The 27480-nt window shown below is 36.9% G+C and overlaps 1 protein-coding gene across 2 annotated transcripts in view; it reads left to right on the top strand.

Moving 5' to 3' along the window:
* The window catches only part of LOC147073597 (uncharacterized), a 155540-nt gene that overhangs the window by 40889 nt on the left and 87171 nt on the right, over positions 1–27480 (top strand). For both annotated transcript variants that reach the window (XM_085944871.1, XM_085944872.1), the window contains exons 3-6: positions 13003–13066; positions 15126–15396; positions 18171–25780; positions 25988–27284. In XM_085944871.1, the coding sequence (XP_085800997.1) occupies positions 13013–13066; positions 15126–15396; positions 18171–25780; positions 25988–27284 (9232 nt within the window). In that variant the 5' untranslated portion in view covers positions 13003–13012. The remainder of the gene's footprint in view (positions 1–13002; positions 13067–15125; positions 15397–18170; positions 25781–25987; positions 27285–27480) is intronic.

Raw genomic sequence — 27480 nt, 5'->3', positions numbered from 1 at the left:
GGTTGGCACTATGTATTTTCCATAATAATGTTGTCTATTATCTATGGTCTGGTGATTAGGTTCTGGTCAAAATATTATCCATGGAAATTAATTAAAATTAGCATGTATTCAAATTACTAATGCATTATCGTCGGCACTCTCTGCATCAGTGTCATTCTTAAGTGAATTTACAGAGATGGTGATCGTTCAAAATAGAATGTTGTCTATTATCTATGGTCTGCAGGTTGGGTTCTGTTCAAAATATTATCTATGGATGTCATGTCGCAAGTAATTTTAATTATTTGATTAATTATCAGATTTAAATATCAGATTAATTGAAAGTAGCATGAATAATTAATAATAATTCAAATTACTAATACATTATAGTTGGCACTCTTCATCACTGCTCTCAAACGTTGTAATATACGTATTCGTTCCTTTATCTGTCGCCCCTAAGCAACGCATGATTTACCTAGCCCCGCGGGACGTCACTGATAATATATTCCTACCATTATTTATACTGATCTACTGTTTATTATGCTTTCATATAATTTATAAAGCTCGGCATACACAGATTATGAAATATTAATACTTATGAGTATAAGTTAGTATTTGCATACTAAGAGATCAAAGAACTGTAAGTGACAGCAGAAAAATGCGAACCCGGAGAAGAAACCGATAAGAAATAATCTCATACCTTCCTATCTGCGATCATCGCCTTATACGTTATACCTAAGTAGAAATTATGTATTTCTTTAGGACATAACAAATTAAAACTCAGGACGTTCACAATACGAATATTACACTAACAAATATTACCCTCACAGCGGAAAAGAAGGGGGAAAAAACATAAACAATTTTATACAGTAAAATACAATTTTAGAAACAAAATACACTGAAAATATCTTTGTCTCTGGGGAGCACATTGACTAGTCTTGCACCCATCGTTAATAGTGCCTGTAGTGTAAAAACGTTGTAAAATAAAATATAAAAATAAGTTTTATGATCTATATTTATTTTGATTTTTAGACTTTATCAATCGTAACATGTGACAACGAAAAATTATCAGTAAATCAGTAATAGTTTTTAATATAACTTTTATTATAGGTACTGTTAAAATGGAAGTCTGTCAAGTGGGTATTTGATGAGTAGCCATATCGGGAAGTTAGTTAAAATTCGATTGCAAGACTTGTACTGGACAAACAACCACCGGACAAACAAGAATACGAGCTAATAAAAACGATGTAAAATGTCTCAAGAGCAGAAGTGACCTACGAGATTCAAGAGAGTGAAAAGTGAGCATACCTTGTAGAAAGGCAGTTGGACATTATCTTTTGACGAATTATTGAAAGGAAAATAAATATATTATGTTATAAAATAAAGAGATCATACGAGCGGATATTAATTAAAACGTATTTTCCGCAGTTTCCTAAATTACTAAGCCGCCAACGAATAGACATGAACGATGGGTTAAGTTCAAAACCCAAATATTTAGACTTAGAGCAGAATGCAGAAACATTTGACATAACTAAAATTTCCTTAGCAGAAAACACTATGCAGAAACATTGTCTTTAGTTAAGATCATATTGTCTATGGTTCACCTCATCTTAAAGCTTCGTTCGTTTTTTCTATTGAAAATAATACCATATTTAAAAATTCTCTTTCCAATAGTTTAGGTAAATTATTTTATAATTGTTAAACGATCACAAAAATATGACAACTGCGCTTTATAAATTCTATAACTATAAATACATAATAAATATTTAATTATAATACTTATGTTTCCGTTATCAGTCATTATACGTGATTTCACAGGCACCGCAAGATATATTTTTTAACATGGTAACACTAGCATCAGGTGTCATTCTGTCTGCCATTTTGTATTGCTGCGGACTGGCGTATAAAAAGTACAATAATATTCGGCATGTACATGCCAAACGAATTAACACTATCAATATATATTGAGATAAATTGTTAAATGAATTTGAGCGTATGGACTGTTTTATAGACACGCGAATTTATTTTGACAGCAGCTGCTGTCAGTGGTAAATGGTAATACAGAAGGGGGCGTGTTCATAACAAAAGTAGTATATGGTTAAGGATTCCTCAACTCTATAGTTAGTAATTATAGTCTATAGTTAAGTCATCCTTTTCGGCAACTTATCCTTAAGATCGAAATATTGGATTCTGCATTCCGCTCTTAGACTAGAAGTGTATTAATCAAGTTTACCTATTGCATAAATACAATTTTGATAGGAAGTCTTTACGGCGGATAAAGGTGAATTATGCCAACATGGAATACCAATTTATAATATTATATTAGTTTGGTTGTATACCGTTTATCACAGCAACTTGAGCGATGTTTTGCTAGAGTGTTTCTTCAAAGTATGATTCAGGAATCGAACCTGCATCTCTCGGGTTTTGCGCCCATACACATAGACCACTATGCTATACGCGCCATTAGTTAAAATTTTTCGCATTTAAGTATGGCGTCTATAGCATGTGCATGGGCGCGAAACCCGAGATATGTAGGTTCAATTACTGCAGGGTGTCTTACTTTTTTCAAAAAATATTTTTTCTATTGGTTATAAAAGTGTTTTCAAAATTATGTACTTATGTTAAATTTTAAAAACTAACCATCATCTGGAAATTGTATTCTTAGTTCAACGAAAACAAATAAGTATGACTGACAATATTTAGTGTGCACTATTTATGTCGGGGGGCTAACAGGGCTCTAGCCTAGGGGCCCGGACTCAGGAAAGGCCCGGCGTGACGAGTCGACCGATAAGTGAGATAAACACAGACCACAAATTTGGTCGAATAGTAAAAAAAGTCGCCTGCGGCTCTATTTTGGTTCAATAATTATTGATAATTAAAACATTTGATTGTACGATGCAATTTTTAACTATGTGCCGATACTCGATAACTCCATAATTCAAATGGATGTACATATTAAAAATACAAAAAATTGCTAAAAATACACCTTAATTTTACCGCGTACACCATGGAAAACGCTACTGTAGCGCGTCACACTGCCTTTACATTTAGCGATAGGTAGGGGGGACCTTCAAACATCCTAGCCTGGGGGCCCGCTTCAGGATGTGGGGGCCATGCCTAACAGCCTACCTCAACTCCTCGCCACGGATGTATATTATGTATTATACAAGAATAAAAAATACGAAAATTAGTTTAACTTTCTTATCTGTCAGTTTAACTATGGCATTAATTCCCTTCCTCGTTTTAGAGAAAGAAAACGACAGCTGTATCAAGAATAATTACAAGATAAAAAGAACTTTTTATATACAACGTTTTTAAATTTTCTGTTGAATCATATAAACTTGACTTGACTAGCTTAAACGATCAAAAAAAAATTGTACTTGATAGAAATAATACAGAAATGTCATTTTGACATTCATATTGATTTCCATAGTAACACACGTATATATTAATAATTTAGTTGCTAGGACATTCCTCTTAGCAACCAATAATGGTGTCGAAATAACTTTTCATACAAAACAGAATTAACTGAAAATGAATTCAATTCTGCTTAACAATGGCTAAAAGTATTTAAAAAAAATGCATTGGCATCGTATCCTGATATATTCTAAAAGTTTCAAATGTCTAGCTAGTCGGGAAGTTAGTTAAAAATCAATTGTAAGATTTGTACCGGTCAAAGAACCACCGGAGAAATAAGAATACGAGCTAAGAAAAACGTTGTAAAAATGACAGAATTTCCCTCAATATTAATGACTGGAAAAGGTGTCCAAAATACCGTACCATCTAGCTAGACAAAACAGGTGAAAAAGATCAAGTCGCGAATTGGAGTTGTACTGTCATCGACGATAAAATAATATTACGTAAAAAAATCATACAAATATCAGACATCTATCTTACTATATGTATATAAAATGCAACTCAATTATTATTAATATTGATGCACGACAATGAAAAGTGTCAATACTGTTTCATAACAGATAAATTAGCACATGCCAAGGATATATTGTGATTCTTGAAAACCATTTAGCAAAATAGGAAACATATAAAAAGAAAGTCTTTCAACCGTAGAACGGCAAATGGATTTAACCCTCGGTTTTTTCAAAATAGGTTTATTATATATGTGTTCTACCCGTGCTCACGTATGGCTACGAGACGTGGACCCTCAACACGAGAGATGTCCAAAGGCTAAGAGTCGCACAGCGAGGCATGGAGAGGTGTATGTTGGGCATCACGCGAAAGGACCGTAAGAGAAACGAATGGGTTAGGAAGCAGACAGGAGTACGCGATGTAATAGACGTTGCCAAACAGCTGAAATGGAGATGGGCGGGGCACATTGCTCGCCGAAAGGACGGCCGCTGGACAAATGCCGTCATCCAGTGGTACCCAAGGGACACAAAACGGCCACAGGGTCACCCTAAAAGCCGCTGGATTGACTAACTGGTAAAGTTCGGCAAAAATACGTGGCAGCGAACGACACAGGATCGAGAGAGTTGGAAGAAGCTTGGGGAGGCATTCATCCAGCAGTGGATTGACCCCGGCTGATGATGATGATATATAAACATTGTACTCGACTAAATACACGTTGTGTCCAAGCTGCAAATGCTGAATTATGATTTAATTAAATTGCGCTTGAATTTAAAAAAGAATGAAGTGAAGTGGAGGAAAAAAGACTTAACCATCATTTTATTGGGTTATCTTTAAGCACATCATTAATTAATATCAAATTGGGAAAATAAAACATCACATTTATTAATCATAATGCACATCAAAAATTACTAACTACGTCGTATTAAAAATGGCGGCACCAAACACCAACACACAATTGAACGTGTGACTCATTATAAATATTTATTAACATGGGTCAATGAGAAATGGAAGAAGTATTAGGAAATAAAAACTAGAACTGAGATCGCAAGGAGTGTCTTTCTCAAAAAGAAACATCCCAAAGCAATCGTGGTGTTACCCTAGGTATGCGACTGAATATGGTAGGTACGTTGTTATTTTTTCTCAATTCTTTTCTGTGGTATGTAAGTATGATGCTATATTTTGACTTTTACCGAACATCATAATAAAAACGTTTTTTGTGCATCTTGTAAAATTTCACTTCTGTAAATTTAAAATGTTACAAACCTGTACATTTAACGCGATGAGCAAATAAATATCATCATCTCTGACGATGACGTATTTATGTTCTGTTTATTGTTTTACATTTTATAATAAGTAGGTATATCTTCATCTTAATCTTGATAAATAATTTTGAGATCATAAGAATACTTATTATTTTCATTTTATGGCTAATGTCGTCCCACTGATAGGTATAATGCAAAAAAAAAATCCCATGTGTTTCAGTGTTTATGATCAGGATCGTAGACGGTTGTAGAACTTTCACGTATAAACATTGACGAAGACTCGATAGTATACGATTATAATAATAATTGATGTTTGCCTTTACTTGTAAGGCAATCATTATCACAGCCTACTTCACTCATACAAAATCGAAACAAACTTTCCAATGACATCACAAACAATATTACAAAAAAAACGTAGGGCTAACTAGGCGATTTTCGTCAAGATTGTATTATTATCAAATCGGTAAAATAAAACTGTATATTTAAAAATAACTGTATTATAATGATAATAACAATCTACCGATGGCGTGGCGGTTTTATCTTTCTGCTATTGGCCTGTCTAGTTTGGCTTGAATAATATATTTACGCATACAGTATTAAATATGTAGTCAAGATAGTAAAACTACTGCTTAAGGGGGTACATGCTCAGCGTAGGTCAAAATGGAACTTGTATTGCATTTTCAAACCATGATCCTGGACATTCCTTAAACGTTGTAGATAATATATTTACATACTTTTGAAGCCTTGTTATCCTTTATATTTATTTTAAAAATTTGATGACTGCAAAAAGTATTTTTATTACATAAAATAGTGTTCTTTTAAACCTCTCGCTCTAATGTTTTAGAATATAGTCATATTTCAGTACATGAATGTGCAGCGGTGTTAAGATTTTTTACATTTATTAATTTTTAAACGCATTTATAAAACCATTATTATAATTTATGACGAGATTATTTTTGTAAAATATTTACGATAAAAATTATATTGATAATCTCTGTGATCCCAAATTTGAGAAGAACTAGGCATTTTATTATTCAAAAAATAGGCAAAATTAACACATTTGAAGATAATTCTAAAGATACTAATTATAAGCTATGTTTTTGACCATTTAAGTCTAATAAACATTCTACGAATAATGATTGCTTTATAATAATTATTGACCTAAGTATAAGGTAGTGTTTTTTTAAATACGCCATTTCTTTTGTTATTCCCCAGTGGTTAAGCTACAACATACGGCCGTATCCATAAATTGTCAAACTATAATTATTGAAGTAGGGGGTAAGATCATGTTAACGCGCGTATTTGAACATGTACCGTTTAAAAAAAATAAAAAATAAATCGTTTAGGTACATGTTCAAACACGAAATTCTCAGTGTGTCTTTTTAAATAAATAAAATTATAGTATAAGTACCCACCGGTAATATCCCTCTAACAGGCAGCCTTCGCCATTGGGCGTTATAAGTAAATATTAGTGTAATTAAATACCTAATGTAAACACATTATCGCCCATGTTCAAGTACCTTAGAGTCAGATGTGCATCATTTCATATGGAGAAATTTAACACGGACGCAGATCATCATAATATGAATTCGCATAATTTTATAAACTAATTTCCTTATACGGCGTAAAAATATGCGGGCATTGAAGCGATTTTCTTCTATGGAAACATGTAAACATTCCAAAGAAAAATAATAAGTGAAAACATCGTAATATAATATTTAGTGTGTTTTCATTTGTGAACATAATAGGTAACTGTACCTATTACATGAATGATCATTGATCAATGTTAAATGAAAATCAGGTGACACATATTTTTACAACGTTCTGTAATGTTTTGAAACCGGGTATGTTTATCAGCATTATAACGCCTGTACACGTGCATGGGTTTACTTGCACCAATAGTGTGTATTTCAAACTATCGCGATAATAACTGTTTACACGTAAAAGTGTTGACTGTCTCGCCAATCTCATTCTTCAATAGTAAGCGAGACGCGTTGTTGTCAGCACTCGAAATGGAAAATTTTACGAACCGGAGCGCGCGTTAATTTTCTGAAAATAATAACAAATTTTTGTCTAATTTTATGTGTGCTTTTTAAATTAAGTGTGTTAGATTTTTTGTTATAAGTACCTATGTCCATTCTAGCTCAAACGGTAAAATTATTTTTTTCTACGCGACGGAATGACAATGTACCAATTTTTCGACCCGGAACGACGCTCCGGTGCGCTCCTGTCATTTTGAACCTCGGTTGTTGTCATTTTATGGTACTATTTGACGGTCGTAAAACTCGGTTAACCTCAATATAAGTCTGCGCGGTGTAGCTCGTTTTTTTCCAGCAGGTTCGCCACTATCGTTCTACTGCACAGGCGCAGATATCGAAAAAATCCCAGCTGTCGCGTGAAAATTCAGAAGCTTCCAAACTTTTTGATTCGTGCATGCAATCTTGCAACTTAATATGTATTTACAATTTGAAGTTAAAAATGAAAGAAGATGGCATTTTAAATCTGCGTAGGGGCGGCACTTTGCCTAGGGATGATACTGCCGAATTGATTTTATGAAGCAATATTTTGTTGTCACATATGTATAATGACGTCAGTCTGAATATAAATAAAATTATTAAAACACGCGATGTTAATCAACTGCTGAAACGAGATTATTTTTATTCGTTAACTATTTCTAACTTAGGGTGGTATTTTGTACACCCAGGCGGCTATGCCCCTTGCGGAGGAGGCTCTGCGGGCACCCCATAAAAATACAAACGTCGGTTAGTGATGAATGATGATTAAGCGGAGAGGCACCCTGTAAATACAAACGTCAAAATGTCATAAAGCTTTGATGACATTGAGCTACTTTACAAGCTGCTTGTCGGCGAGTTTAAAAGAAAGCGGGCGAGTCAGCTAGTGCGATTGTGATGATGACGCACAAAACTTTCCACTCGCTCAGAAGCCAACAAGCTAGCCAGTTGAAACAGTCATTTTTGGTACTATTTTGACAGGACGTATTGAGTAGCTCGTTTTTTAACCGAGAGGTCGCCACTATCGCTCTACTGCGCAGACGCATATCGGCTCACACGCCCGGCTTTCAACTTTTCTCGGTAGATTGTTTGCAATCTGCTTGTTAGCTAGTTTGATGATGACACTGGGCGGATTTACAAGCAGATTGTAAATTCGCCGACAAGCAGCTTGTAAAGTAGCTCTATGTCATCGAGGCTTTTGTGACCGATAGAGTTCTAGAATAGTTTCTAGAATTTTTATAGAAAATCTCAATCTCGAGATTCGGAATTTCCCGAAATGATGAAATTTTGAATTCTCGAGAATTCTCGAGATAACGGGAAATTAAAAAAACCTATATAAATCCTAAAATCAGTGTAAAAACAGACAAATTCCAAAAAAATATGATTTTTTCAAATTCATGTAAGAAGACAAACAAAATAGAAGTAGGAAAACAAAAATAAGTCAAAACATTACTTATTAAAATAGGATTTTATTAAAAAACACAGACTGTGAATCGCTGCGTCTGACAATCGGGTACGCTTTTGAGACACAAAATTCCCTGATGTTACGAAAGTTGCGCTCATTTTGATTCGACGTTGGCTTAATTGTGTTAAATGCCCCGATCAGTCTTTGAACGTTTTGTGTTTTCTGTCCACTTTTTACATACTTATAGAAAATCGTTTTTTCAATTAATATTTGATAATAAGGAAATCCCGAATCCCGGGAAAAGATTCTCGAGATCCGGGATTTCCCTAGATGGAAGGAAGGATGGAGGGAATGGAAAATCTCTAAAATTTCTCGAGAATTCCCGAAACCCAACTCTAGTGACCGATGATTAAGACCACAGTTACTTAAAAATAACATCGTCTTATTTAGTAATGTTCTGTAATTCTATGCGAACCTCGTGAAGAATTTTATTATTGTGTTGTCCCACACGAACCAGAGCATGAAACACAATCATTCATACGAATTAAATTTTTAAGAAATAGTACTAACTATTATTGCTTTCCGTGCTGGCATATTATAAATGCGTTTTCACTTGGCGCCCATCTTGCGAGAGAAATTTTACATAAATGGAAATAAATACGTACGTAATTATGTCAGTCAGGGCCAGTACACACAAATACAGGGCCAAGAATTCGAATGATAAGTTTTTTGAGAGCCGTTCCCTGGGTTTTTCGTTAATACTCAGTGACGCGTTTAGTGACGTAGAAGCTGGTTCAAGCCCCATATGATAAAAACAATTTTAATTTCTAAATAAATCCATGCATTCAAATGATCTATTATTTTTATTTTGCATTCATTATAAAATAATAGTTCAATAGCTTAAGCGTTGGACTATAACGCCGTGGGTCCCAGGTTCGAATCCTCGGTCTGGCAAGTACACATATTGTTTTTCAATTTGTGGGTGTCAGGGTATGGACCTAATAGGTTGAGCAAGTGGCTGACATCCATTTCTTGTAAAAAACAAAATCTGTCAATACAAACCTCTACTCTGTGGAGGCCCATATAATCCTATTAGGATCAGACATAGTCGAAAGAAAGAAAAGAAGAAATTACATTCATTGGCGGAATTTTTGTTTCAATTGTTCACAAATCACAATACACATAGATAGGTACAGCAATATTTTCAGGTACCAATTTAATATTTTGGAAAATACGAGTAGCTTTCAGGAATATATAGTCTTTTGCAGCGCTCGAAACGGCAAATTTTACGAACCGGAGCGCTCGATATTTTATGTGTAGGTAAATATTTTCCAAAAAAGTGTGTTAGATTTTTTTGTTATATGGCCCATCTAGATAGAACGGTCAAATATGCGGGCATTGAAGCGATGTTCTTCTATGAAAACATATAAACATTCCAAAGAAAAATAATAAGTGAAAATATCATAATACGAGTATAATATAGATAATAAGGTGTTTTCATTTGCGAACATAATAACTGTATTACATGAATGATCAATATAAAAAATCAGGTGATACATAATTTTACAAAGTTCTGTAATGTTTTGAAACCGAGTATTTTTATCAGCATCATAACGCCTGTACACGTGCATGGATTTACTTGCACCAATGTGTAGTGTATATTTTAAACTATCGCGATAATAACTGTTTACACATAGCAGTGCTGACTGTCTCGCCAATTTTATTCTTCAAGAGTAAACGAGACGGCATGTTATCATTGTTTGATACTATTTTACAGTCGTAAAAATCGGTTAACCTCAAAATTAGTCTCTGCGCGGTGTAATTCGTTTTCTTATTGGCAGGTTCGCTACTATCGTTCTACTGCGCACGCGGAAATATTGCACGATCTGATTTAGGGAATCCAATCCCGGGATCACGAGCTATTTTCGATACCTATGAATCCCGGGATTGATAAACATAATCCCGGGATTTCGGGATTGATTTTTTTATCAATTTTTATGGAAAATATAACAGAAAAAAATTCTTTTAATACAAAATAGCTACATTAGAAATAAACTGAGTTTGAATGAAGTTTGATGTGTACGTTGCCGATTTATTTTATTCTTTCACATAGATTATTAAAAATGAGAAAGATTGGTAAAAAAACAATGCTTCGCACTTTTAACAAAGTAATTCCACCATGATATCATACGTTTTACGGCAGTTTCATATTTGGCTGACTAATTAGATTTATGAAGCGGAAAGGCCATAAGTACGCCATGATTATTTGCTTTACTATTTTAAATCTCGCTGATCTATTCATTATGTCTTTACTATCAGAAATAACAATTTCATATTAAATTCACATTATTATTTATATTACAATATTATTTACTCCATTAAACTTGTGTATTTCCAAGATTTAACGTATACAATATTAACAATAAATGTCTTAAATAGTATAAATTATACTAGATTTATTTTTGACCGATTTTATCAATGTTATTTGTAAATATAAAAATTTTATATTAACAATGGAAAAAAATCCCAATCCCGGGATTGTCAAATTGTAATCCCGAAATCCCGGGATCAGAATTTTGGCTCGGGATTGGATTCCCTAATCCGATTATCGCGGAAGTTTCTAAACTTCTTTGATTCATGCGTTCAATGTGTGTTTACACTTGATTTTTTTGACTATGTTATGGCCGCGATAATACGTATTGTAAGCAGTAAATCCATGCACGTGTAAACAGGGTATTATTGGGTAATACGGGGTACCTACTGTACTTAGTAACAGATTCACTAATCACATATATCGTTTTTTTTACATAAATAATACATAATTATGGGTAGATTTTTAACAAATTTTTCACGACTAACATAACTATCCATAAGATTCTTAATTCTTTTCAAAAGATCTGTGCATACGTGTCAGAGAAGACACTTAACGAAAAACAATAAACACATAATTTTATTTACTAATTAAGTAGATACCAAACACGTTTGCAATAAAACAGCATTAATTACTATATTATCCAAGAGCAGGTTTCTTTAACTATATCGCCAATATCCTGTTATTATAATTTTTAGGCCATAAAACAATAAAAAAAGTATAAATTAAAAACTATGTCACCGTTTGACATTATAAATTTGCACAATATTGTGTGTTCCGGGTCATTTTATTAGAGTTGTTATTTGAATGGTTTTTACGAATTAGGCGATATAGATCGATATCAGAATTCTGTTTAATGTCAACAATAATGGTTAGACATTATTTAATATATCCGTGGCAAAGAGTGTCTGTTTGAGGTGGTAAACGATGTGTATCTACCTAATTGTAAAGTGTATTTTGATACAAAATGTATTCTGGGTTATCATCGATGAAAAGAATTTCAAGTTATGCACGTGTATATTTTTATAAAATCGATGTTTTTTAAAATTAATATAAAAAAATATTAAAACTATGAATTAGTCAAAAATCTCTCCGAATAAAAATTGAAAACTTAATAAGCTAAATTTTAATAATAAATATGACCATAAAAATATAGTTATAATAAGACGGGGACGTAAACAAAATTCACATTTTATAACATTTTTCTTAAATTGTAGGTTTATCTTTGACTTAAAATAAAAAAATAAATCTTGTTAATGTTTTCAGATACATATTTATTAATTAATACATTTGAAATTGTATATTATCAAAAAAAATGTCTCAAATCGCAAGCTTCGTCTTTTTCCGCTAGGTGCCTCTTTAAAAAGGGCTCAGTAAAGGCTTCACCTTAATAGCTTAGTAAAAAAAATGATCAATTAACTATTTCTTTTATTCAACGAATAATTTACAAGATTTAAGAATTTATACTAACTCTCCACGTAACCTTACGATTTGGAATAGATTTTATTGAATTATTTGATGAAATCAGCCAATCAGGCGCCTGGCATTTACTAATACACTAATACGCAGTGCATATTACACACAAATTTTGTCACTGTGTACAATTGCAAAGTTACGTGGAGGATACCTTACCATTATAATTATTGAACATACATAAATCTGAAAACACTCATGCGAAAATTATAGCCAATAGAAAAAATCTTTTTCGACACCCGGCAGGATCGAACCTGCGTCTCTTGGGTATCGCGCCCTGTACATTACCACTATACGTCTAGTACGACTGCCATGCTTAATTGTGACAAATTTTAACTATTGACCTTTTTAATACCTGCTCATAAGCGCTCTCCAAATTGAGTTACAATTAACTATTTCTTTTATTCAACGAATAATTCACAAGATTTAAAAATGTACCATTCTAATTATTGTATACCCAAGAGACGCAGGTTCAATTCCTGCCGGGTATCATACTTTTTTCGAAAACAATTTTTTTCTATTGGCTATATTATTTTCTCATGAGTGTTTTCAGAATTATGTATGTTCACTAATATGATTAGGTATCTATTGCTGATATTATTATTATCTAATTTTTTGACTTTGCGATTGTTTCAGAGGCCCCAAGATGTCGGAGGGCGATGTCTCGCTCATCCAAGACGAGGACGTGCTGCGCAGAATGGTAACAATACTTCAATTTTAATATCTATCCACTGTAAGAAGTCAGATACCCAAATTAGACATGCTGTCTCAGTCTTTTAATGTTTTGACATTCATAAATCAGTCAATCACGTAGTTTTACTACAAATTCAGTTTTCCTCGTCATTATGAGAATACTGGAATACTACAAATATAAAGCCGGGTATACTCATTAGCGAGCTGTAACTGTAACCGTTCCAGATACTGTAACCAACCGTAAATGCGAAATAATTATTTGTTAGGATCACAAACTAAGTATTTGGCGTCCACACTGGTTACTGTATTGGCAACTACCACAGTTAGATACGGTTAAATATGTTAAAATTAAAATGTCACTGACGCTTGTATAATGTTACATCGTATTGACAAATTTTCATATTATATACCACGTAGAAATTCTGTTGGCCAATGCATAATAGAAATGTCAAAGAGGGACAGCATATGTATTCCTAATATATGCCATCCTAATTTATTCACATCTAGTGTAAGAGCTTGATATCTAGATGGTTCTAAAGTGGTTATGTTGTTATCGGTGGTATTGAAGGTAATTCCAGGGTCCTATATTATTTGATTGATATTGTGAGGTCCATAAACTAAAACATTAAAACGTGATAGGTACTAACACCCCCTTTTATGACGACACCCATCTGGATGCTCCCTGCATGCGATAGATAGATAATAAAACCAAATCGTCACACATTTCGGTTTATACAATACCTAATTTACAGAAATTTTAAAATAGTTATTTAGAATTTATTTACAATTCCATATTTAAATTTGCAGCCAAAGTAAGAATACCTAATTATTATAGCCATGGATCTAAATTAGTAGCATCTAGTGGCAAGGCAAGAAGCTTTTTGCTTCTTTATATAAAATATTGCAGTTTTCTGCCTATAACTATTATTACGTATTGATAGATGTCAGTAAGATACAATATAAAATTCACTTTATTGATTTATTTATTGTATTTTATGGCGGCTGTATAAAATAATAAATAAGTATGTCAATCATTTATATTTGAAATGACTTGATATTTCATTATTATATATAAATAAATATAGTTTTATTAAAAGAAAGTCTTGCTGACTGGCACGCTTTAAAATAGTTTGGACTTTATAACAGTGGTGAAGATTGGAGGTAGGCTTTTGAGAACCGACATAAATAGTGCACATTATACTTTGTCACTCATACTTATTTGTTTTAATTGAAATAAGAATACAAATTGCAGACGGAGCTGGTTAATTTTTAAAATTCAATTAAACCCTTCCTAACCAAACCATAAGAGTTTAGATAGGTTTGCTGTGGGCGATCTGACAAAAATAGTGCACACTTTTTCAGTAATACTTATTTTTGTTTCCGTTGAATTAAGGATACATATTGCAGATGGAGTTGGTTAGTTTTTTTCAAATTCATTTGGCCCTGCCAACCAAACCATAATCGATAAATAATATTCTTCGATCTAAAAAATATCTAAAACTATGTATGATTTAATGACATAATTTTGGATATTTTATTGATAGACATATTTTTTAACTATTATCTACAATGGCTTGGTTACGCAGGGTTTAAATGAATTTTAAAACCCACATGTAGTCTTAGTTCAATGAAAATAAATACGTATGACTGACAAAGTTTAGTGTAAACTATTTATGTCAAATCGTAACAGCCTACCTCGACCCTTCGCCACTAGGCGTGAATGGGAGAAAAGTATCGATAAGGACATGTCTTAATCTTGCACCTGGAAGGAAAATTATTACTGAATCTGAAAAACACTATTCAAACGGGGTGTGAACTCTATGGATCAATCCGGGCTACGCATTGTATAGCTAAAATGTGTGGCAAATCGAATTTATGAGCAACAGCGGAGCTTGGAATGCGTACATATGGTAGCCGTCATAAAAAGGGAGTGTTAGTATCTTAGTAACTACCTGAGATTCTTGTAGGGTACCCCCAACAGAGAAGGTTGAATAACGCTGATCTAGGTAGACTTTACAATTAATTAGCATTAATTAAATCGATACAATAATGTGTGTTGTGTACAGTGGCAGCAAACCGAAGACTTTGGCAAGAAGAAAGAGATCCGAGCCCACATGTACCGGCTGCGAGAAGACAGGCTACGGGATCTGTACTCTGCTGGAGAGGGAGCAGGGGCGGGGTCTAAAGCAGTAGGAGGACCGCCTGATGACGCCAAAGGAGGCTCCAGAAGGGCCCCACACTCTGACTCGTTCGCCGACCAATGCTTCCAGTCTCTCAAGAGTAAGGAGATCCGTGACTCCGAGTCTCCTACCAGAGACTACAACTATAAGATGCAAGGTAATTAACTGTCAATTATTATGTTGAATATTAAACCATAGTATCAAGCAGAGTAGTTAATTTAATATGATTTGTTTTTCTTATGGTACATTTTGACAATGAAATTTCACTTTTTTACTTTATACCCCCTTTTACCCCCAAAAATAAAAGAAATTAAAATAATTCTAGATATGAGGCGTCTAATTACTAAAAGCGACAACTCCACAATTGAATATTTTCGGGAAACAACGTTTTTATGTTTCAAGCTTCAATTATTTGTTTTAACGTGAGATTATTTTTTCTGTTGTATTCTATGTCGAAATTAGAGCCAAATGGCAATTTGTTTCAGCCGATAAACTCTTAAATGCAATAAATTTAGGCAAAATAAAATTGGACGTATCGCTATTTGTACCTCACTTTTTAATTTACTCCGCATAAGGCACATATTTCCGTGGCACTGTCATGAGTTTACCAGATGCTACAGCATGGGAGACGCACTTTTCAATATTGAACGTTCCCTTATTGGTTGACTTAAACACGCGCGAAATCAACCAAGCTTTAAATAATATGAAACACGGACTTTTATAATAAATTGAGAATTAAAATATTTTTTTTCGTAGGGTTATGCCGCGTTTTGGAATTTATAGATCAAAACATATTGTGTAAAATTATACAAAGAATACGTGCGTATTTTTTTCTCGATTTTGACCAAATGTGGACTTGGAGTGTTGCTTTTTGGAATTAGACGCCTCAATTCTAGATATGTTAAAATACTGTTGGGAATCGCTGACATTATTACCTAGAAATAACTTTCAACAACCCCATCTATCCCCCAGAAGTCTTTTCAATACTGTTTTACAGTCATTTTTACCATGGAAAAATAGGTTACACAGTTCTTACTGGCGCTGCTACCCCCGTTGGGTCATGGTTCCCTTCAGCATCTGCCCACATTCAGGTCTGTTCAAAACCGCTTCCCCCAGTTTAGGATGCCCAAAGTTTTTAAATCCAACTCGACACTATCCCTCTATCTTGTTTGAGGTCAACCAGGTCTTTGTTTGCCTTCCGGCTTTCTGCACGTATGTTTCATGCGTGACTCATCCTTTCTGTGTATATGGCATTGGTGAACGGTGAAGGTCGGCTGTTAAGATCCGACGTAAATAGCAGACAAACTTTGTCAATCAAACGTATTTGTTTTCAAAGACTACAATGTGTAAATAGGGTTTGTTAAAATTCAATTAAACCCTGCCTAATCCAAGCCACAGTGGGTAATAGGCAATAAATATTCATTTTTAGCTAGAAGAATATTTTTTTTCGATTGTGGTTTGGTTTAGGCAGGGCTTAATTAATTTCAAAAAACTAACCAACACCATCTGTTATATATTGCATTCTTAATTCAATTAAAACAAATAAGTATTACTGAAAAAGTGTGCAAAACAGCCTACTTCCACCCCTCGCTGCTGGTATATAGACCAGCCATTTAAGGCGGCCTGATTTGAAGTCAATGTGTTCCCAGACGAAGCGTACAACTCGTACTTGTATCTCCGTCTCAACCGCAACTGTGTGTCATCGATGGGTCCAAAGATACATGCTCTACTCAAATGAACCCAATACTCAATGTTTTTGCACCAGGTTTCCAAGCCATACTTGAGAACTGGTTTTATTAGTGTTTTGTACAAGATGCATTTCAAGTGTCGGTTCTATGCCTTAGAACAGTGGTTCCCAAAGTTGACTGGGCTCCGACCATCTAACAAAAATTTCCAATCTTGGGACCCACCTCTTAGCTGTCTTAGAGAAAAGAGGGCATACATATTGGTAATGCTCAGATTCCCTAGTGGCGAGTCTAATGCCTAACAATAAAGTCTAACTACTTAATGCTGTCTTATTTGTTCTAATTGAAATAAAAAATATATTTTTTATAAGTGTTACCAATATGAATGAAAGACTGTTGAAATAAGAAACACAACTTAAATAAAAAAAAATATTACTTAAATACCTACACCTGCAAGGTTTTTTTATAAAGTTATTTCAATGGGAAGGATGTATTTGTTTCTTATTTTTCTTCATTACAGTTTTAGCATCAACTTCAACTTTAGTTACTTTTAATCGCAGTGAGTTTGATATATCCAATTTATTTCGGTATTTAGTTTTAATGTTAACCATAGCCGAAAATCCGACCTCACATAGATATGAGGTAGTAAAGAGGAGGAGGACTTTCATAGCTTCATCGAACAGGCAAGGATAATTATCAGCAACTGAGAGCCAGAATTTTGTTAACTGTTTACGATTAAAACTATTTTTCAGTGACGTATCTTCTGATAAATCAATGAGTTCTTCACTTCCTTTTGTTGACATACTAGTTGGTAAGTCGTCTTGAAATGGGTTACAAAACCAACGCAACGAATCAAACTTTTTCATCTCTTCCCCAAAATAGTCGTCAAAGTTATTTATTAACAGTGATAAATGACTGGAAATTTCAGACAGTACGTTCATCTTAGGCTGCACTTGGTTTTCAATAATAAAAGTATTATTTTATTATTATTATTTTTTATAGTTCATGTATACAGTGGCGAGGGCCCACTCAATATTCGCTCGCGATCCACTGGTGGGTCGCGACCCATAGTTTGGGAAACCATGCCTTAGAACCTTCATTAGACCGAAGCGACATTTTTGTTACCTAGCACAACTCTCTTCTTTTAATTTCAATTTCTAGGCTATACTAGAATGGAGGACCCCTATCTATAGTATTAAGTATAAAACTGCCTTTCATTAAAGTACAATATTATATATTATTTCAGACATTGATAACACAAACGCCGGATGGGCAGTGACATCAGCCAAGGAGATTAGTGACGATGGAAGAACTCACTCTCAGAGGACAGTCGCTCACACTTCCGGAGAAAAACCAATTGATGGAGGCAAGGCCAACTTTGCAGCCATCAAAGATGATCAGAAATCTGTGACACAGTATGAAGATGACAGCGGAAAGCACTTCAGCGCCAGGCGTAGCCACAATGAAGCTGCACAAGAACATTCGTCTTCCAAAACCGACGACGGAAGCAGTGTTACATCGAAATCGTCGACGCAATCAACAAATCAGTCCTCGTATTCGACGACATCACAGCATTATGATTCCAGTCAAGATACCAACAATTTCAGACCGATCGAAGACTCTCCTGTGAACACGTCATCAGATATTAGACGTACCAGAAATGATGATAACAATTCTAGTAACGTCATATCGAGAAATACCGATTCAAATGAAAACGTCTCTTTCATCAACCGGGAAAGAAACGATGACTTCAGCAACAGATCCACAAGTCAAAACACACGTCAAAATGTGACGCGAGAAACTAACGTGAGAAATACTGTTGTCACAGCTGAAAATGTAAAAGACTTTGCCGGGCAAGGTGAACTGATTTCTCGCAAAATTGACCACCCTGACGAGTTCACAAAAATCGTAACGGAGACTAGAGAACTACCGGACGGGACAAGGATTACCAGCACAAGCCGGCAGTCAAAAGGATCATTTGTAGCTGAAGCCGGCAGGCGTACCACAAACCGTTTCGACTCCGATAATAAAACATCGTCTACCAGTGATAAGTTTTCAAATAGACACGTCACTGGCAGAGTCGAAGATACGAAATTGATGTCAGATAAGGTTACTGAAAGAAGTGTAACCGAAAATATTGATAGATCTATGACAACAAAAGACCAGAGAGATATCAGAGACAATAAATCTAATAATATCAAAAGAATTGATACTGAAAATATTGAAATTATTAATGACAATGTTACAGATCGTCGTAATGTTAACAATCAAAATCAACGTATTACTTCTACGAATATAACTGAGGTTACAACTGATGATAAACGTTCCGTTCACAATCAAAATGATCATTCTACAACCAGAAACGTTGTTGAAGTCATCACATCTGACAATAAACGTTTCGTAGACAACCAAAATAAGCGTATTGTTTCTAGCGATGTTACCGAAGTCACGGATGATGGACGTTTTATTGATAATCAAAATAAACGTACCGATTCCCGCAATGTCATAGATGATAGACAAGGCAAAACTGTTGTAACAAAAAACGTTATCGAAGGAACAACTACTGTCGACAGACGCACTGTAGGAAATGATACTGTTGAAATAATACCGACAGATAGACGTCCAATTGACAGTCAAAAGAATCGTCCATCTACAAAAGACAACGTCATCGATGTTACAACTGAAGATTATTCAGATACGAGAAGAAATGTCAATCAACAATCGAGAACGACTAAAAATATCGAAACGGTTGTCAATAATGAAATCAGATCAGTGACATCTGACAATAAATACACGGATGAAAAGAATATTCCGATTACTAAAGAGCGTCCGACTGATACAAATGTTAGGCCAGTGGATGATATTAGACATGTAGACAGGAGAGTATTGGAAACTGAATATCCAACTCCGGTGACAGACAAACCAAGAGAAAAGACTCCGGTCTCGACATATCCTCGTAAAGAATACACGCCAGATAACCAGAAACCTGCCGCAGGTAGGCCTTCAAACGAGAGCTCTTTCACAAAACCCACTTCAGGAGAATACGTCACGACTTATCAAACCGATTACACCAGCAAGAAAGTCAGCGAAAACTTGAGCCCCACTCACAACTATTGGGCTTCTTCGCTAAGGGCGAGTCCTGATAGTTCACTCCGAGGAGGCTCTCCGTCCAGGAGTTTGAAGACCAGTACGTCTTCATTGCGAAGCAGTATCAGTCCAGACAAGAGGCCTCAAGATTATCAGAGAAAACGAGAGGACAGATCGCAAAGTCCAAAAAAACCAACAAATGACACCCGTCGGGTTTCTTCTGAGAGACACACGACTGTGACTACTAGAAGGACAGAACCGTATACGACAAGGAATCGATCACCGACCAAGAGTCCTGATAAGTCTCCCACTAGATACAGTTCTAATAAGCCGCATGAGAGATCTCCTCAGAGAAATACGTCACCAACCAGATACACCACTGACCATACCACAGTGAACCGTTTCACCAATTCAACGGTGCAAAATACTTACACCAGGAAGCATCCTGCCGGCGGTTCTCCGTCTACGAGTCCAACACGGTATTCACCTTCCAAGAGTCCTACGAGGCCTCATCAGTCAACTTCACCAGTCAGAAGTGATCCTCGAACGAGTCCGTCACGTATTCCATCATCGACGAGTCCCACGAGGTATTCTCCTCCAAAGAGTCCAACGCGAGGTTACCCGTCGTCCAGCCCTACGCGTACTGCCTACATCCCGGCGGCTGGTAAACCGTCAGCGCCTACGGATGTCACTCCGAATCGGTACACCTCAGCGAGCCCCACTCGTTGTCCACCATCTACAAGTCCTTCAAGAGGTACTCCGACTGACCATTATCCATCAACCAGTCCAACGCGTGCTTCGCCTTCGGTGAGCCCTACGCGAAGATACAATAAAACTCAACCGGGAACCAGCCCAACACGTGGATACACACCTTCGAACCGTTATCCCGCTACAAGCCCGACGCGTGGATCACCGTCCACAAGCCCTACCCGCACTCCAAGCGATCGGTATCCCGGTACGAGCCCGACCCGCACTCCAAGTGATCGGCATCCTGGTACAAGCCCGACCCGCACTCCAAGTAATCGGTATACCGGTACAAGCCCGACTCGCACTCCAAATAATCGGTATCCTGGCACGAGCCCAACTCGAAGCTCTCCCTCAATGAGTCCGACTCGAGGAAGTCCCACGAAAACTTTACCCGGGCGATACCCGTCGAGTCCGTCGCATAATTCACCATCCGCAAGTCCTACCAGGTCTTCTCCTACTAAAGCGCCAACCAATCGACATCCTTCTGTGAGCCCCACTCGAAACGCTCCGTCTGTTACTACCACAAAACAGACGACCACTGTTACAACACACAAAACGACTTCAAATGTTCCCTCGAGGAGTTCCCCAACGCGCAGTTATCCCTCTGATGATAACGGCAAGCCCACGTCTGATTATCCAACACGTGATTCTTCGAGTCCGGGTCGTAAGCGACCCACAGACAGACCTCACATAAGAAGCAGGGACAGTTCGCCTACCACTTCTGTCAGCGAGATCGAATTCATCACGAGCAAGAACAGCCATCTCGTGACGAACCTTGACGATAATGAAATCGAGTTGAGTACAAATGATGATGTAGATTTCCGTCGCCGTCCAGAGGGACCTCTGAATGTCTCCAAAGAAAATTTGTCTGTCTCAACTGATAGATCAGATACATATCAAAAAGAAACAGTATCATCCATCCTGAAAAGGACCCAGAACAATATCACTGATGTCACAAATACTAAAAGAAAGAGTTCACTGAAAAAGTCTTCCATTGTTGATGATAGACCTTCGCCTGATGAAATGCGTCCGAAAACATTCCATACGACTCCAGACAGAGACCCCAAGCCGTCAGATTCTTCCCCAGCCAAAAAAGACAATCCTGATAAGTCACAAGTGAAACCGAAAGAAAAACCCCCATTTGTGAGAAGCGAGACTTACGAAGAGAGGTGTCGCAAGATACTCGGCATGCCCGATAAGAAGACCCTGGTCGAGGGAGCCGAGAAGAACTTGTCGGAGATTTTGGGGATTTTACCGAGTGATAAAGCTCCAGCTAAATCTCCGTCCGCTTCCGGAACCGGCTCTCCTTACTCTAGCCCTGAAAGAGAACTCGGAGTCAACGTTAAGTCTGCCGAATTGGTCGATCCAAATAACCCGACCCCTCGTAAATCTTCGTTGAAGAAGAACACTGATAACCAATACAGGAACTTGGTGGATGCAGAATATATTAGCGTCGATGAAAGCGGTCGCGTGCGTCCCGTTGACAATAACAAGTTGGAACTTGTCGATGATCATTTGAATTTAACAGATAAACAGAACCACAATACAAGATTTATCGAAGAAGAAATGGCACATGTGACACGTATTCGTTATGTTTCTCCCCATCAGAAAAGTCCTTCACCTCCTAAAGGCGAGTTTGATAACGTGTCCCATCGTAAAACTCCTGAACGGGCCCCGATCGATTCACCTAGAACTCGGTCCCCTGAAAAAACTCCAGAACGGGCCCCGATCGATTCTCCTAGAACTCGATCCCCTGAAAAAACTCCATCAAAAATTATCGCCGAGCCCAATAATAAAACCACCGATATCGATTCGACAACCCTCACGAGAAAGACTTCTGTTAAAAATACCACAACTGATGTCAATCGGGAATTCAGTCCAAGGAGGAGTTATTCGCCTGACGATGAAGACAGATCACCGAGACGAGATCGTTCTGATAGAATACAGCAAAATACTACAGTCACAAATAAAACCACGATTACTACGAAAAAAGATGTTATGGATAAATCAGTCACCAAAACTCATCCTAGACATGCTTCTCCCAGTCAAAAGAGTCCCGATAGAGGCACTCCGAGATATCAATCACCTAAAAGGGTTCCATCTGATAACATTCACATTAGGTCTCCTTCTCCGGTGAAGAAATTGTCTGCACCGCAAAAGAAATCTCCTGAAAAATATTCACCCAGCCATATTCCGTCAGCTGTTAAAACACCTTCAAAGCTTACGAAGGTTTCTCCAGAAAAATCTCCTTCCGGAAAACCTTGTCCAAATGACAAGAGGTCAAATACTTACAGAGACAATCTCAACAAGCCCAGCACGCCCGTTCAAAAGAAATATGAGCCGACCAGAACAATTCTGACGACTCAAAAGTACGATATCTTCAAAAATGATAAGAAGAAGAATGAAGATGTCACAAAAAAGAGAGAGACTTCTTACACATCTAATGTTGCATCCAGGAAGGTGAACAATGCTAGAAACATAACTACAGAAAAAATTACAACCACTAATTATGTAACTGGTAAAATCATTAAAGAGAAAAGATTCGACAAGGATACAGATTCCGAGGATGAACATGACCGAACTCGTCCAAGGAGGAAGTCTATTGAGCTCAGAAGGAGGACCCCGGATGATCATAAGCATCCTGAAACTGTTCCTGCTAAAATGACCAGGTCTACAACACCGAAGGATAAGTTCCCAAGCCATGTCGCCGATACCAAGATCACAAGGACGACCAGTGATATTACCATGAAAAGCACAAAAACTGCTCCCGTTCGAGTCAAGTCGAAGCCGGAAATTAATGTTTCAAGAAATGTGACAAGAAACGTAAATGTTTACGGTACTAATTTGAATAAAACGTCAAATGTTACGACAACAAATAAATTCAACACAACGACAGTTAAAACAACGACAACGACTAGATCACAAGTCACGAGCAAGAGCACAAAAGGAAAGCCAGTTTTACTCGGCGATAAAAAAACTGAAGACGTCCTGATTGATATTCAGCAAGCAAAATCTTCCAGGGAAACGTCCCCTGATAGAATCTGCCCGATGCCAGCCGGATACCCTGGAGATGTTGGCAAACCTCGCTTCCCTGATAAAGTCACTGAGCCGGACGAGTACCAGTATAAGAAGAAAACAATACGCGAAATTATATCAGAATCCGATACTGACTTATCCGACAGGAAGATCATCGAGATATCTGATGAAGAGATCGAACTTGTCGACTCGAATAAGTCGGAAGATGATGACTGCCTTTTGAGCGTCAACGAAAAGGTGTCCAAGTTTACCAGCACCGCTAAGAAATCCAAGGACGTAAAAGTGAGCCCTGACGCTCGCAAGAAACCATTTAAAAAGACGGTTTCGGACGAAGTCGAAGAAGAATTAAAATCAGACGATTGCCTTTTGAGTGTTTCAGATAAGGTATCGAAGTTTAAAAATGTCTCCGATACCAAAAAGAAAACTGATATTTCAAGAGATTTTATAAGACAGGAAATTAATACCGGTCTTGAAAATGATCAGTCTTCGTTGAGTGTCAACGATAAAGTGTCTCGTTTCTTGACTGAGGCTGAAAAGATCACCGAACCCATTCGATTGACATCACCGGCTCCTAAAGTAGGAAGACCAGATTTAACAACGGTCGACGATGAAATGAGAACTGACGAATGCCTTCTCAGTGTGTCCGATAAAGTTAACAAATTCATCAATACCGCTGAAAAATTGATAGCCACCGATGGTAGTTCACCGGGGTTAGTGTCAAAGGCGTCTCGTATGATCGACGATGTTAAAAATAAATATGAACAATTCGAAAATACAACTTACGATGTTCAATTAAATGTACAGAGAGAGACTGTATCTTCTCAAGCTAAGAAAGCAACTGTGGAGAATAAATATGTTGATGTTAGAAGACAGTCCACACCCGAGAGGTCTATTCCTAAAGATAAACAACATACACCTGAGAGAGAAATTCAAAAACCTCACTCTCAAAACAGGCAACCCACTCCTGATAGGGATACTCAGAGGCCTCATTCACAGAATAGGCAATCAACTCCGGAGAGAAATGATCAAAAACGATACACTTGTTACGAACCAACTCCTGAGCATGGTACACAAAAGTATCCATCGACTCCAGATAAACATTCATCGTCTCCAGATAGAGGTTCTAAAAAACCGCATACTTCACCGGACAGGGGAAGTCAAAAACCTCACCCGAATGTAGGTAAACAAACAAAGCCGGAGAAGAATGCTCATAAACCACAAGATAAGCATACATTGCCGCACGATAAGAGCAGCTACAAAACTCCTGAAAAAACTCCCAGTAACACCAGACCGATCACCACTCTTAGAAGTAGTGAAGCTGTCAAGAAAGCTAAGGCACTCTTTGAGAATATTGCCACTCCTAAAGCTGGGACGCAGCCGGCTGAAATACATTATGGTAAAGGAACAAAATTGACTGATATCGGAGTGTACAAGAAGTCTCCGACTTTAGAATCAGTTCCTGATGTTGTTCCGAAGCGTGAAATTGATACTTCATCGGTCTGCACTGAAAGCGAAAGCGAAATCGACATTGCTCCAAATGTAAATGCTTCCAAGATTCAATACTCTAATGGAACCTACAACAGACCTGGTAATCATCCGAAAGGAAGCTTGGAACGAGACGTTACCAGAGATAAAAGTGTCACAACTAAATCTTTCAAGGAGACAACTGATAAACACGTTGAAAATGTACATACACAGAAGAATGCTTTCGATCGAGAACATTCATCCAGGAATGTGAAGACCACAAAAACATCAGTGGTATCGAATAAATCTCCTGAAAGACATCAGCCGAAATCTACGGTGACGGAAGTGACGACTTCAGAAGTCGTAAGTACAAGGCGAGGAAGTGGAAAGTTCGGAGTGGAGCTTCGTAGAACCAGCACCGATCAGCCGTTCGTCCCTGAAAGACGGCGTAGCAGTGTAGGGGAACCTAATCATCAGCCGACTATTGAAGACATCCAAGATCTGACTCTCTTAGAGCAAATGGTAATCTATTTATCAACTATTTTAATATGTCTGAGTGTGTATTTTGATACAATTTATTGTTCCGTTTAATGAACTACTTAGGTATTTGGTTATTACACTATACACTGTCTAGAATGCAACAAAATAATTAATAATTATTGTTTATGTATATTATAGAAACTAATAACGATATGCGTTTGTATAAAAGAAAGTGTTCATATGTTTCAGTTGGAAAAAGTCACAGGATATGAACAAAGGAGAAGAATTCGAGCACAAATAAGAATTGTACGTAAGAATATGGAAAATACTGGCAGATCCGAAATTCACGAAAGGGTGACAACGTCCAAACAGAGCTCTCATTTGAAGAACAATTCTCTTGTGACAAGAGATGATGCGAAGACATCGAATGCGGAATACAGGAGAACGTCTCGAACCAAGGAGGAAGAAATTAGAGCCATGAGTCCTGGGAGGAAAGTTAAAACAACTGTCACCACCGAAAGAGTCATGTCACCGGGAACAAAAAATGTCGTCACGAAAACAACAACAGAAACAACTTACATGACGTCTTCTAGCCCTGTCAAGCGGACCATAACAATCAGCCCAGATAGAAAAAGAGAATACAGTCCAAATAAGAAGACTCAAAGAACGGTACAAACTACAAGTCCAGACAGGAAAAGAGATTATAGCCCTGACATGAAAACTCGAAGAACAAGTTCTGAAAGGGTCTACACAAGTTCTGATAGATCAACGAGAGTAAACAATGTTGAAAGGAATCAATACACAACTGAGACAGACTACAGAAGTATCAGTCCAGAGAGAACGGGCAGAAAACCCAGTCCGGAAAAATATACAAGTCCTTCACCAAAGTCATCTAAAGTTTCAGAGTATACCACTGCATACTTGAGGAAGATTGGGGCTTCAAATAACCTAAAACCTGAAGTACAGAGAGCAATGAATGTCAGGAAAGAAGAAAAAACCAGTACAGAATACCAAGCCTCGTATACGAGGAAATCATCCAGTACATCACAGACAAATGAAAAGTCTTCATACAATGAAACAAGAAGGACATCTTCACGTACTCCGAGTCCCGAGAAACATCCAGAGAGTCCAACCGAAAGACTTTACACGAGAAGCCCGAGTCCGGATTTAAAGAGACCAAGGGAACAAGATGTCAAAACAAAGAACGAATACCAGAGCACGTTCTCTAACATCAAAACAAAAACTTCATCGAAAGACGTGTTCAACAAAACTGGAAAGCAAAAGTCCTCCGATGATAAACCGGAATGGGCAAAAGCCAACATCTTGAGGAAGACGTCGGCCACTGAAACGAGAACTTACTCGACTAAAAAAACTGACGACAAGAATAAAACTATCAAACGATCTCAGAGCCCGTCGAAAACGAGCCGCAAACCGATCGATGTGATCACGTCCAGCTATGGAATTGGACCCACTGACGAGCACGGGATGCCGCTCTTTGGAATCAAAGCTCTGAGAAAACAGAACGGATCCGCTTCAACATATGAAGGTAAATAATCAATTATAAAACTTAGCATATAAAGTGCCTGAATATTAAATATATGATTATATTATTATACAGTAACGGTTTCCATGAAGCAGACGATGCTATCGCTTCATTAAAAAGACATCATTGTTTAAAAAATAATTGATGCATAAAAAATCTTGCCAGCGTAACTATTATTATATTGTAATTTCAGTTTATC

The sequence above is a fragment of the Rhyacophila brunnea genome, unplaced genomic scaffold (assembly GCF_057557595.1).
Source record: "Rhyacophila brunnea isolate RB1 unplaced genomic scaffold, BYU_Rbru_1.0 scaffold_17, whole genome shotgun sequence".
Classification (NCBI taxonomy): Eukaryota; Metazoa; Arthropoda; class Insecta; order Trichoptera; family Rhyacophilidae; genus Rhyacophila; species Rhyacophila brunnea.
This window is presented reverse-complemented; position numbering and strand designations above follow the sequence as displayed.